The 15393-nt window shown below is 34.3% G+C and overlaps 1 protein-coding gene across 1 annotated transcript in view; it reads right to left on the reverse strand.

Annotated features, from left to right (window-relative positions):
• Window positions 1–2681: 2681 nt before the first annotated feature.
• The window catches only part of LOC148950770 (ski oncogene-like), a 182352-nt gene continuing 169640 nt past the window's right edge, over window positions 2682–15393 (reverse strand). The window contains exon 8 of the mRNA XM_089090443.1: window positions 2682–3806. Within this exon, the coding sequence (XP_088946569.1) occupies window positions 3729–3806 (78 nt within the window). The 3' untranslated portion in view covers window positions 2682–3728. The remainder of the gene's footprint in view (window positions 3807–15393) is intronic.

Consider the following 15393-nt stretch of genomic DNA (forward strand, 5'->3'; position numbering starts at 1 on the left):
AACGGAACTAAAAGGGGTCCATAGGACAAAAACAAATCTTCTGTTTGGAAAGGTTGTTTAGTTGCAAATGCATAGTGTGACACATATTTTTATTTTAGTGTTGTATATTTTTTCTCCTTTAATGTTGTATATTTTATTTTTGTAATTGCTGCTTATATGAACGTTATGTACATTTATGTTCATATAATCAATAATGGTATTTGGGTAATAAATTTGATCCAACAAAGGGTTTATTATCGAAAACCTGGTATGTTTCCAACAGGGATTTTAGTACAGGCGTTTTATATTTACTTAATTAGTATTAAATTAGTCAAAGAAACAAATTAACCCCGACAACATTTAGATCATACAATTTACTTATCAGATAAGTAAAACAGCAACTATCAGCCAATAAAGTGACATCAAAACGGGCAACTAATCAACTTATACCTATATAGGGCCGGGTTGGTCCCAACTCACTAAAGTAAACATTAAGTTTGTCACAGATTTTGACGACACTTGGGCATCGTTGCCAGTAAATGCCAAAAGAAATATCGACTTAGTCAGAATCTTGGGCGCTAGAATGACGTCATAGATTCAAGGGTTAATACCCTGAAATAGTACAGATAAGAGACAGAATAACACTCCTTAACCCTCAAAAAAGCCGAATATCGACCACAGTTGGCATTATGCATTAAAGTAAGACTTAAGTAATTTATGTAATATAGGCATATTTTATCCTTCTATCAGTGTTACGCGTCATTTACAGTTCTATACAGAGTATAAAGGTTATATCCAGGGGGAGAGGATTAAGGGATTTGAACCCCCACCCTAAATGTTTGTTCGACTCGTAAAAACGTAACAAAAATGAATATAAATTTTTTTTGATGCGTTTTTAAAAGTTCTTTTTGTAACCCCTAATCAACCCACGCAAAAATTTTCTTTTGTAACAGAACCACCCCCCCCCCCCACCCCCCGAAACAATCCTGCATGCGACCCTGCAGGATGTATTCTTCAATTTTTCACAATACAGTGTATTGCATCGGATTAACGACGATTCTTGACTACTAAGGTCCTTGCGTCGGTCCAACTAAGGTCCTTGTGTGTTGCTAGAGTTGGGTTCGAAAACTATATCCCCTATTTCTAAGCTGAGATCAAACCCACTGCGCCACAACAAGGCTTTTATAACGTGTAGAGTTTACTCTTTTATAGATTTAAACCTTCTATTTTAGCCCAATATTTTGCTTGCTAGGCCATCCAAGATATTAGTGCTATGCAAGGCTGCATCCAGAGGGAAGGGCGTTTGACCCACCCCCCGAAATGTTTGTAAGACTTGTAAAAACTTAACAAAAATGAATATAAACATATTTTTAATTCGTTTTCAACATTTTTTTGCACCCCCCCCCCGGAAAAAATCCTTTTGTAGCGCCCCCCCCCCCGAAAAAAACTGGATACGGCTCTGGTGCTATGCCTTCATTAATATTTGGGGCATATTTTATCCAGGGAAGTTACGGTTAGCCGAATAAGGAGGCCTCGTCATCTTAAAATGCAACAAAAATGTTTCTCAAATCACAGTGAATAAATCAATGGCTGAAACCGATAACAGCTTAAACCGATAACAGCTTAAACCGATAACAGCTTAAACCAATGAAAACTAATCTAAATTACAATTTGTAGTCATAATAAGCAACAAAATAAAAAAAAACAAACAAATATCACAATACAAGAAACTATCGGTTCAAATCTAATAAAAATCTTGCTTTTAAATTCCTAACAACAGTCTTATCTATACGAATTGACCAGGTACTTGTGCCACTAACTGTCATCCTTAACGAAACTCTTTAAAATTATATTAAAGTACACTAAAAGATCAATGTTTATCTACAACGTCGGACCTTGTGCAAGATTAGAAAGAGATGACCTCCAGGTTGCCCTTATGAGCCACGAATTTCAAATACAATTTCAATTACTCTAAAGCTTTTTCGGAAATATTTTCCGAAAAAACTTTTTCCGGAAATATTTTCCTATTTTACAGCTTTAAATTACAAAAAATGATAGTGAAATCAAGGGTGACAAGTCCTTTAAAAAAGTTAAAAAAAAAATATACCCTTTCTAAACCCCAAAAATAAGAATATTTTATGCTTTCTAACAAAAAAAGAGATAATATAAAAAATAAAATGAAACAATACCCAAGAAAATCGAGGGTGATTTTCAGCCAGGGAAAGAAAGCCAAAAGACAGAAGCAAAAATTTTGGACGGACCTCCGCCAATCTATTCTCAGTGGAAAAAAAGAAAATATTTTTTTTATATTTTCGCTTCGTTTTTTCTACTGGTTAAAAATCACCCTTGTTTTCTTGGGTATGTTTTTAATTATATTTTTTTCATACTATCTCGTTTTTTCAGAAAGCATTGAAGATTTTCATTTTTGAGGTTTAAAAAGTTTTCTACCGGCTGAAAAATTACTCTCATTTGTTTTTATTTCTTTATTTATATATATATATATATATATATATATATATATATATATATATATATATATATATATATATATATATATATATATATATATATATATATATATATATATATATATATATATATATATATATATATATATATATATATATATATATATATATATATATATATATATATATAGAACGGATTTATAATTTCTACCAGTGAATAGAAACGAAGAAAAGAGAGCCATTCACATTTTCCATAGTTCTGTGGTAAAAAGTATAGTTTAATTTTATTGGACTCCGTCTGCACCGGCTTTTCTTTAAGACAATAGTATTATTCCTCAAGCATGTATCAGAAGGAGGAGCCATATAGCCCCGCCTTTTTAGAACTTGATTGGTTCTCATTTGTGGGAATTTAAGGTGTGTTGCTTGAAGCATTCCATAGTGCCCTTATTTACAACTGTAAATAAGCATTACTGCTTATGACTGAGATAACTGTTCCAAAATTAAAAAAAGGAAAACGGTTTTCAAGCTAAAACGCTTTAAAAGTACACAATAATTAATAAGTAAACTGCAGAAAGATGAATATGTTTTGTTAAGAAGTTCCATCAAACCCCCACGCCCCTTCGACTCTAGAAATTTATTTACTCATAAGAATTTATCTTACAGAATTTCCAGTTAAGTTGCGTCTTCATTACAGTTTTGTCATTAATCTGACGAAAAATTTAATCGATTTTCTAGTTTTCAACCAGAATTTTTGGGTTCAAAAATAGAGAAACTCAAATTTGAAATAAGGTCCAACAAAAATTAAAATTTCGTAAAAGTCAATAGAAGACATAAAAATACTTCGCGACTTTGTTTAAATACTTCGAGCTTCAGTGAGACTGAAGGAATATTTTTGAAATCCCAAAAACGTTGACACTTAACAGGCTTCTATCATTTTGTCTTCCAAGATGGTAGTCGATCTTTCACAGTCATGATCATCACCAATAACATTCTCGGCTGCATCACAATTTGACACGAAGCTACCTACTCATCACAGAGATCAATATCGACCTGTGGTCCCAAGTACTGGCAGTAGGACTAGTTAAGCATTTCTTGATGACATAATACATAAGAATGGTCCAAAGTTAAGCCGGCAAGAGGAGCTCAAACTGTCACCTTCATCAGTCACCTTCAGTCAACTTCAACTTCAGTCAACTTTAACTTCAACTTCAAGGAATCAGTCACCTTCAGCAACTTCGGTCACCGGAATCAACACAAAATCACAGCAATGACCAAGGCGAATCACACAGAGTCTAACTTCACTGGTACACATGTTGTTGATGGTGGTAACGACAGCATCTGAGCAACCTTAAAGTTCATCTGAAATAAAATGAATGTGAATAAATAAATGTGAATAGGTATGAGATAGGAATAAGATAAATGAATAATAAAATGAGATAGGAATGAATAAATGAATAATAAAATGAATGATTTAATGAAACGAATGAGATAGGTAGACAGTAAATCGTAGAAAGTAGCCCTTTATGGACCCTCAAAGATGATACCTTATACTTTTATTATAGATGAGGCTTATATACTTATTAGCGTCACTCTTGTTTAAACCGGTTTACCCGTAAATTGAATCGACGTAGGTAGAAAGAAGAAATTCAACCTTAAAGTTCATCTGAAATAAAATGAATGAGATAGTTGTGAATGAATAAATAATAAAATAAATGATTGAATGAAACGAATAAGATAGGTAGAAAGTAAGCTTCAACCTTGAAGTTCATCTGAAATAAAACGAATGAGATAGGAATGTATGAATGATTCATAAAAAGAATAAATAAAATGAATAAATATGTATAAAGTAGGACTTCAACATTGAAGTTCATCTGAAATAAAATGAATGAGATAGGAATAAATAAATGAATAATAAAATGAATGACAAACGAATGAGATAGGTAGAAATAGAACTTCAAACTTAAAGTTCATCTGAAATAAAATAAATAAGTTTTATATATTTATTATTTTAATATATTTCCCGTTTTGTGATCATTTGGTTCTATATCTTTCTGGAATTTATCCTCTGCTAAATGAGAATGATAATGAGTGATTAAATGAGAATAATTTTTTTGTGCATTCAGTATTTTCATAAGCGAAGTAGCCATGCTAAGTAGTAGGCTCTTAGATATTAGAAAAAACAAACCCTCTATTTCATTGTCTCGAAAATATATTTTTTCATAATTTGAGATGTTCTTTCTTTTTCAATGTGTTTTAACTCCACCATTTACATTTTGTATATATATATATATATATATATATATATATATATATATATATATATATATATATATATATATATATATATATATATATATATATATATATATATATATATATATATATCTGATAGTGGGATTTTCATTAAAGTGTTATGACTTTAGGGGTTGTTTCCCCCTTTTTTCGATAATAAGGCAAATATTCTCCGGCGGGTAACTTTTGATTAGTATAACTAAACTTGATGAAACTTATATATTTGAAATCTCGAAATTTTTTTCATAATTTGTGATGTTCTTTCTTTTTCAATGTGTTTTAACTCCACCATTTACATTTTGTATATATATATATATATATATATATATATATATACTGATGATGGGATTTTCATTAAAGTTTTATGACTGTTAGGGGTTGTTTCTCCCTTTTTTCGAAAATAGGGCAAATATTCTCCGGCAGGTAACTTTTGATTAGTATACCTAAACTTGATGAAACTTATATATTTGAAATCAGCATAAAAATCTGATTCTTCTGGTGTATCTATTGGTATCAAAAGTCCGTTTTTAGAGTTTTGATTATTACTAAACTGGGTTGCTCCGCATTAACAGTTCGTTACCACGAACTGTTTGATATCAGTCTTCAAAGAGCGTGTCGTTGCAAAATGCTGTTGGTAGTTATACAGATTTTGTTAAAAATATTTATGATGACGTTGCACAATTGGTCTCAATTTTCTTGTAATTAAGATCTGTAAAGTCCCGAGAACACAAAAATAAGGATAATTTTTGCCCTTTGGACCCGTCTTAGGTCAATTCCAGCCTGAAACCTCGATGCAGGGCAGTTTCACATTTTGTCAATGTTGCCACATTGAACCGTGAAAATAAATATATCATTAATTAAATTTGACAATGTTTCACGTTTCATGAATGTTTCATGAACTGTCTGTTGATTCTCAAAGACAACTTCACCTTCAAAAAATAGCTCCACCTTCTTAAGCTGTTGGGTGCCAAATTGTTTTCGCTTCTTTTTGGCTGATTTTCATACCACGTTTCTTCGGTTTAAATTTGGCCCCCACTCCTACCAAAACTAAATAACTGAATATGTAGGTCTTTTTCACTAAAAGTTGCATCCCACATTTTCCTAATTTTTTAAGATAGATATGATTGTGAAAGTTTCCAATTGACAATTTAAACAATCAGATTTCATTTTTATGTTTGTCGCTACTTTATATCTAATATCTTAGTTCAAGGTACGTGCGAGTTTAATACTTTCTGCATAATTAAACCTAATTGTAGATTCATTATTTTACTAATAACGAACTCCTCATTTTTGTCCCCCCCCCCTAAAACTTGCTTAGAACAACCCTATGTCTTAAAGTTGTAATAATACTTCAGATTATTAATGGAATATTGTTAATTTAAACAGAGTTTAAAATGGAATTAAGCAGAGTTAAAAATAACAAGTAACGAAACGAAGTAACGCATCATTAACAAAACTTATTCAAAACTTTTACTGCAGATTGTTGAAAGAAATATGTCAGTGGTTCCAAAAGTGTGGTAAGCGCATACCCATCTCAGACTGAAATTAGCCACTTCAGCCACCTCAAATTAGCCACCATCTCAGATTGAAATTGCATCTCAGATTGAAATTAGCCACCAGAGAAGCAAAGATGACGGATCTGGCATCTCAGCACAAACAAGCGCAACTTTCCTATTGATCCAAATAATCATTGTTCACACAATCTTTCATTTATATTTTATTGTGGATAATTTTATTTCATTTTTTATATTATTGTGTTGGTGAGCAAAAAAAAAAAAGTCTATTTTGATTGTTATTAAAATCAGGGACGCAATTTGCTATGGGGCAGGGGGAGGCAACTGCACCCCAGGCCCCAATTTTCCCCCCAACTGAAATTTAGCGTCTTCAAAATTTGGTCGAAAACATAATTCTAGCATCCACAGAAAAAGATCAGTTTTCATTAGTGTACCTTTGCCGTTATGGTGTTATATGGCTCTTTTTATTTGCTTTTTTTGTCACTTGACTTGGGAAAATCGGCTCTAACTTTGCCCCCCCCCCCCAGTATTTTGACAAAATTACGCCCATGATTAAAAATACAACCGTGTCTTTCACGAGGGGTAACCTACTCGGCGTTAAGAAAATTGTAAACAGGGGTATACATATGTCAAAAATTTGGGAAACACAGTATCAAAAAAATTGAGCGGAATAGTAGAATTTTTAATTGTAAATGCCATCCTACGCTAACTCAAAATTTAAGCAAAAGCAGTCACGAGAGCACTTTAAAAATGCCAATTTCCTTGCTATTTTGAAAATTTCAATGCTAATAAACTTTGAGCTTTCAATTAACTTATCTTAGTTTGTTTTTCCACGACTGCCATGACACTGACTCAGGTACGCACAAAGGATTTTGTTTTATCATAAAACATAAGAAAGTGTAGAAAAATTCGTAAGAAACTTGACATTTTGGTTAGGACCACGGACCCAGAGCCCTCTACCCCCTTTGCGTAGGTACCTAAACTAAGTTTTAGCTGAGAACGACCAAAGTTTCATAAGCGTCGTCTTCAGAATTGAAAACTCGAGACCCTTCAATAGCTACCCTTCCCTTTATAACTACACAACTCGGAAAAAACTTGTCGTTGCGCTGCATATATTCTCCTTCAGACCTATTCATAGCGAAATTTTACTAAAGCTGATATTTAGTTAGTGCTAAAACTCGATTTTAGCTAATGGTTGTGATCCCATTTACCATTAACAAAGAATAATTTTATGAATTGATTATCTAGAGTAGTTCAAATAGGAAATTATCATCGTATAATTCCATGATCAGCTAATCATGCAGTGGCACATGGGGTCATGGGGATTAATCTCAGTTTGTCCATACGAGACCTCGAGTTCCAAATCAGCTTCAGCGACCCGCTGCAGGGCCCGGAGTTTGATTGTGGTGATGAGATTGTGCGAAAGCATCTCCAGAACAATCAAACAACAAGATGAAGAAGACAAGATCAGTTAACCCCACCGCTGCCACCCCTAGCGATTTATCTCTATTTTTAGTGATTTTTTATATTGCCTAAAGTAAAAAATCACTAAATCAGCAGATAAATCAAAAGATTATTGAAGAAAAATCACTAAAATCTAGTGAATTTTTTTCACCGGCCAGAAGCCTTGGTTAACCCCGAGATGGCACAGTGGACTGATCTATGCTAGGCAAACTGGGATTGGGGTTCAAATCCTGCTGCCACAAAGCCTGTAATGACGTGGAGATAATAGTTTAGCGTCTCTAAGCAATGGAAGAAGAAGAGCATCAGTCCACTGTTTGAGTTTTTTCTATATTGCGAGGGATTCATATTAGAGCTCTCTAACCAGTTGTCCTGGTCTAAATTCTAAAATACCTCAATTGAAATTGGGCTCTGGCCCAAGTTGGATCTGGATACTAGTGGAATTTTATCATGAATGTGTACAGAACTAACTAATTTCTAATTTCGGTGTTAGCTTAATATTGGCGGTGGCTAAATCTCAATGTGAATAAGCCTTTTGGAAATTATTATTCCTACAATCCATCAATCAGACTATACAACATTAATGTCAACGGCAGCGAAATAGCTGACCTTAAATAACACATTTACTAATTATTAGCCAATGAGCACTTGTGTAATGAGAAAAGAGGTTAGAATTGAGGTCTCGGAAACAAGTGAATTGCAACTCATGTAGGATCGATAGTGCTATTGCAAAATCAATTAACTCCGACAAGAAAACTTTGCAAAATCAATATTGTTTCTTAGATCCTTGTTGATAATAGAAAACTAATAAGCGAATAAATTGAATGGGTCATTGCAAAAAGAAAAACATTCCAGGAATATTAGAATTAAAAACAAACTTAATGTTATTGTTGGGGGAAATCTTAGCATTCAAGGTCATCCATAGGAAAGGACAGATGGATCTATCCACCTTTCCCTTAAAAGACAAAAAATCTACAAACTTCAAAAAGATCCAGCATTGGCAAAAAGAATGACATTTTTCTGGCAAAAAATGCAATTTTTCAAACCTTATCCCCACTACCTGGAAACTTGGCTCTAAGTCACCTCTTCCTCAATAGAAAAATACATTCAGGCAATCTTGTAAATATTTAAAGCTGTTATAACTGTTTGAGCGCGATTAACGAAAGCGGTAGTGTGCGGCAAGCCAACTTAAGTTGAGTGCTTGCAAGAGCAGGCAATATTAAGATAATTATACGTAAGTAATTCAGTTAAGTCACTCAGTCTTAAATTAGTTGAGTTCGTAAGTCATTTATTTAATTAATAAGTAACTCAGTGAAGTAATTCAGTCAAGTCGTAAGTCATTCAGTTAAGTAATTCAGTAAAGTAGCTCAGTTAAGTCGTAAGTCATTCAGTTTTGTTTTTGTTTTTGAGTCCCCTCAGTCATTTTTTTTTAACCAAACAGCAATAAAAACAACAACAAATTCATCTACAAATTGGGTTCCTACAATTATAATTTATAATATAATTTAGGGATGTTATAATATAATTTAGGGATCTCCAATTATAATTTAGGGATCTACAGTCACCGTGAAAAAACTAATTCGTGAAACGTCCCAAATTCTTATTTTGATTTGACCATTATCAATAATCGAAACTGCACATAGTGGAATGGGTTGATTAACTACAAGATTATTCCAAATGCCCCCTACCCTGAAAAATTATGTTCTAAAAATAAAGCCTTTACATGTCTCCTCCCCTTTTGGGTATGTATGTACCGACGCTAATCTTCCTTATTTTCTACTCTGCTAATTATTTTGATAATTAATTTTAATTAATTAATAGTTTAATTAATTTTAATTAATTCATAGTTAAGTTGCTACTGTGCTTATTCGAACTTTACCTTATTACGACGCTAACATTAGCTAATTTGCTACCTCTGCTCAAGCAATGATAAAACTTTAAACATTAATTTTCTTTAAATCCATAATCACGAATTTTAAGAAGTTACGGTACTTGGGCACTATATGGGCCTTTACAAGGAAACCAGACACGAAAAACCCGTTTTTGACGGGTTAACCGCTATAGAATAATAAATGATAGCGCGGTTTTCATTGCGTATACGATATTTAAACTTTTGTTTTTTGGGGGTTTAGGGGGGGGGGTAACGTACCGTGGTTAGGTTACATATTTAATATATGCTATGCTTTACCCCCCCCCCCCCTTAATGGGCAAATTTGTTTATAAACTATTATATATTCATCCTATTTTATTAGCATTAACCAAACTTGACTTTTTAGAAAGGCCCATATAATACCCCAAGTACCAAAATTACCAATCCTTATAATGCTCCTATTAATGCAGACGAATTTTTCTGAAATATTAGTTCCCGGCTTCCTACTTACTGTGGCTTTCGCTTCGCCATTTGGCACATTGGTGCTAAAAATGATAAACAAAATTTCTTACTTAATACTTGCTCTTCTTTTAAACTCCGCCTATCCTGATCAGTGTCTAGTCCCATCCATGCCCTTTCACCGATCTATTCTGTTACGAATTTCATTTCCTTTTTTATTTTTTTTGCCTTAAAACTGTTTTATCGTTTCTTGTCGTGAAAATCGGCTGCATGGTAGAGATTGTTATGCTGCAGAAAAAATAACGCTTTGGCCACTGTCGATTTATAATCGGTAAATTCCGCACTGTTATTTTTGCAACATTCATTCATCAATGTGCTACGATCTTGCATCTTTAGTCAGAAAACGCTTAAAACTGAAATTTTTTATCTAAGATCTTACATGTTTGGTCGTTTTTGTGCAAACGCCTTTCATCATTCTGCTCTGAGAACACTGATGAGTAGATCATCAAAGTTCTCTCATCATTGTTCTATATGGGAGAACAGTGGCAGTCTTCACACTTTTTGCTAACATCAGTGAGCTCTAAGATCTTAGAACAAAGATGACTTAAAAAGCGATAATCTTTGCAGGAAGATGTAAGATCTTAGATATAAGATCTTAGTGCTAAAAAACGGGCCTATTATCTTAAAATCTATTAATTTTTGAACAAGATTTGAAAAAGCAGCTTTTCAAAGCCATGATGAACATGAAAGCTTTTCCTTACAAATGTAATGATATGAATGAATGAACTTATGAACTCACCTTTTCACAGCATAATAACAAAATAATGATATCCCCCTCCCCCACAGAGAGCAGAGCTCACAATAGCTTCGTTTATAGAGCGTTTCTCGTAAAAAAAAAAGCTGTGTTACATAGCAACACTTCGACTGTTTTTCTTCTGTGTCTTCTTCTCGGTGTCTGAATAGCATTTTGTCTAGAAACTGGAAACTTTTGGGTTTTTTTCGGGCATCTCTAGAATCGTTTTGGTATTAGAAAGGAGTGGCTTAGCTGGTTTGGATCTGTCTTAAGGATGATAAAATACAATATCCCTTGGATGGCTTTACTAAATAGTTCGGTGCCCGATATGGGGGTAGTTCTTTACTTAAAGGAGAGGTGAAACACCAAATAAAGGTGTAGAGCGAAGCAAAGGGACAGCACCAAGTAAATCTTTTTGTCAAGGATTCTTTTCGATGCATTTCTTCCCCTAGTGTCGCTTTCATTTTTTGTGTTAATTTGCGCTGCTCAGTATTTTGCTGAGAAATGGTCAAATGGAAGAGATTGCGTAAACCCAGCACTTTTAGCACTAGCACAATTGCACTATCAGCACTAGTCCTATCAGCACCCAGCACTATTGAGCTGAATAATATTTGGTTGAATGGAACATAAATTCCTAAGCAACGTATAAAAATACAAAAAGAATGTTTAAAACATCCCAATAAAAAAGTACTTACTAAAACACTGTTTACTATTTATTATTCAACAAAATTTTTTGATTTCGTTATTTGGAACACGTTTTTAGTCCTTGCTCAGAAATTTTGACAAAAGAAAACCTACATAAAAACGGCTCAGGTAGTCAAATATAACCGTGGATCGTGTAGTCACTGTGTAAGTGTGAGTGCTATGCAGTTTGTTTTACCTTACTTAGTTGAGTTAATTTATTGCCGCTCTAGCAGGCACATCAACTTTTTTTGGCCCCCCACCCCTATATTTCGCAACAGTTTCACCTTTTTTCGGTATTTTCACTGATACAATTGAAGAAATAGCCCCCCCCCCTTAATTTTTTAGAAGTACATTTTACCCCTTCCACTAAATTTTCGTTAATTGACGCCCCTGGACCCAAGCTAAGGGCCGTATCCAGGATTTTTTTTCGGAGGGGATTTTACTAAAAAAAAAAATTTTTGAGGTTTTACGCAAAAAAAAACCTCAAAAAACGCATACAAAATTTGTTTAGGTCAATTTTTGTTCCGATTTTACGAGTCAAACAAACATTTCAGGGGAGGGGGTCAAACTCCCTACCCCCCCCCCCTGCTGGATATGGCCATGCCCTAGCTGCCCTCGATACTGCCCTAGCACTTGTTCAACGTATACTTTCTGTCTTATGGAAATAAAGTGTATTTAAATAAAAAAAAAGAAAAACTAAGCTGTAAAGAGTGTGTCCAATTTCGTGTTAGGAAATAATACAAAATATTTCGATTTTTGATAATTTGATGCACGAGAAACAATGTTTATATAAATAAAATATTCATATGCATGTTCTCTTGATTGTCTTTAATATTAAACAAATACAATTTTTCTCACTTGCGTATTTTTTATAAATAAAAAAAAAAGCTAAGAGTCAAACCAAGTTGTACCTGAGAGTTAAAAAAATTCAGAGATTTATCGACAACGGTGAAATCAACAGATCAAGAAACCGCAAAAAACAACGTTTCAAAAGAATAGGTAAAAGATGCTCTTTTGTACGCCCCAAAAAGTCGTTCAAGCTTACCATGAAGCCCCATGAAGTATGGAGGAGTCATATCCAGGATTTTTTTCGAGGGGGGGGGGAGGGTTTAAAAAAACTTTTAAAAACTTGTTTACGCAGCCTTAAGTACGGGCTATCTCAGACTTCATATAGGCTTCTCAGGATATTCAGAAGCCGATCTGATCAAGTCCATATTCCAATAAAAACCTCCGCTAAGCCCATCTTCAGCGCAAGAAGCATAAGAAAAGCAAATATTGAGAAGGGGAATTACGGTAAATCTTGAAAAGTAGAAAAAAAAAACAAAGTTCAAAAGTAAGAATCCAGCCTGAATTAGACACGTAACTGAAGGTTGGTAGGGTGGGGTTAAAGCCCGTGCTTCTCCAGCAAAATATCAATATTTGTTACGATAGTTTTTATAATTTCGTACTGTTATTTTATTTAAATTCAAGCGCTTCTTCGAAGTTTTGCTTTACCCTCGGAGCAAAATTTTGTGTACGAGCTTGAACTGAATAAGGTAAATTTTTTAGTTTTTTTCCCGTACTTGTAGAGGGCTTGGCGAAAATCTTAGCTTAAATTCAGTTCTGAAGTAGTGTAAATTCTGGCAGATACTGCGGCCCTATCTAAAGCTACCACTTTGATCACCACAGGTCAAACAGACAAAAAAGAACAAACCAAGGGGATTTTACAATCAATAAAAAACTTCGGAAAAGTCAGAACTGAATTTCAGCTAAGATCTTCGCCAAGCCCTCTACCAGTACGGGAAAAAACTGAAATATTTACCTAATTCAGTTCAAGTTCGTACACAGATTAGACTAAACAGAAAAGATTAGAGAGACTAGACAGACTAACATTCTGTGTACGAACTGGAACTAAATAAGGTAAAATTTTTAGTTTTTCCCCGTACCCGTAGAGGGCTTGGCGAAAATCTTAGCTGAAATTCAGTTCTGACTTTTCTGAAGTTTTTTACTGACTGTAAAATCCCCTTGGTTTGTTCTTTTTTGTCTGTTTTCCCTGTGGTGATCAAAGTAGAGGCTTTAGATAGGGCAGCAGTATCCACCAGTTCTAAATTGGGACTATTTCCCACTTTCACTCCTCCACTGGAATGACTTTCCACAAAATTAAAAGTTTCTAGCTTCAATAGTATAACTATTTATTGGCTCCTCGGCTAGTTCCTTATGTAGCAAAAAAGTAAAAAGAAGAGATCATCTACGGTTTCAAGAAACGCATCAAATCTGTGCGAAATGTTCATAATGTGAAATGTACACTTTAGACCGCAGATAAAAGACGCAAACGCAGACGCGGATTTTAGACTACAATTTTAGATACACAAATTATCTACGTCAGAACAGTCACAGCGGCAGCGGAAATTTCCTACAGCAGAACAGTCGTATTTAATCCTTTTTGTGCCTTTTCCCAGTAATGATAAGAGCAGATGCTTTAAATAGGGCAAAATGGAGGATCAGTGATCGCCGGGACTGTGGTGGGACTCCTACTAAGGCTGTGTACGAATTTCTTAGGGTCAAGAGGCTAAAAACAAGAGAAAAGCACAGACAGAATTGGGTTATTCGCAACAAGCCATATTTTAGAGGCAAAATAGTAAAAGTTGCGAATACCCAATGATACCACGAGTAACGGCAGAAAAAGCGAGTTCTTTGAAAACTGAACACGATTTCATTATCTGATTCAACTTATCTTAATATACTGGTATCAGTAATTGAATCTCAGTTACGATTCCGAAAGTTTCTCAAAAATACTATTATTTCAAGAAACTATTAATTTACAAAAAAAACGTAGAATTTGTAGGTTGTTTCCGAGGGGCACTGACTCTCCCCATCTGGTGTACATCTCAAGAACGTCAAGTGTACATCAGGGTTCCACCACGCTTGGCACAGTTCCGCAACAATCGGTACAGTCCCCGAAACATTTGGCACATCTCAAAACACTTGACACAGCTCTGTCACTTACGAAACGCGCCCCCTGGCGTACATTATTTCTGAGAGAAAGCGACCCCTCGGTTGTGTTAAAGCCATGAGTTAAACAATTTAAAACTTGCGCTAAAACCCACTACGCTTAGAACTCCCCACTAGCGTCTAGATTGGCTTTCGAAGACTAACCGATTCTTGTCTTCTCTCAAATATTAGTTCGGCACAGAGTTGCCACCGCTAGTGATTTATCACTATTTCTAGTGATTTTTTATATTGCCTATAAACAAGTCATTCTGAAACTTATTTAGACACTGTACCCCTTTTTACCAACAAAACATTTTAGGTTCCCCTTCTCAGTTACCGATAGATCTACTAAGTAAACTATAGCTAAATATTAATTGAATTTAGCAGCTACAGAGTTAAAGGGTTGTTGTATTTTTTTGCCGGCTGGCCGTGTACCCCCTAACAATTTCTTCGTACCCCCAAGGGGCTTGCTTACCACTGGTCTAAGAACAGATTCACTAAATCAGTAGATAAATCAGTTCAGTTTCAATTATCTATATTTAAAAACAAAAGTAGTAACCTATTGCACAGTTTCAACAGTACATTTCAACCCTACATTCAATCCTTCAAGAATATGGTCAAAAGGTAATAGATTGAAAACCTACATGAAAATATACGTTGGAATTGCGCAAGAAAAACCCATGTCATTGACACTGTATTTACACGTGAACGTTCTGAAAGGCTTGGCAAGGTTTTTGTTATTGATAAGAATTGCACAATGAATGTATCGTTTGACGTACACATTTTTTATGAGCCAATCAGAGGTTGTTCAATATAAGATAACTTGATTTGTGGTTAGGATTTGAATAAAAGGAATGGTTTTCACTACAATTCATATTATTAAGAGAATTGAATTCAGGGAGA

This window comes from Artemia sp. Qi Xiang Cuo, chromosome 6 (genome assembly GCF_049724085.1).
Source record: "Artemia sp. Qi Xiang Cuo chromosome 6, ASM4972408v1, whole genome shotgun sequence".
NCBI classification, from domain to species: Eukaryota; Metazoa; Arthropoda; class Branchiopoda; order Anostraca; family Artemiidae; genus Artemia; species Artemia sp. Qi Xiang Cuo.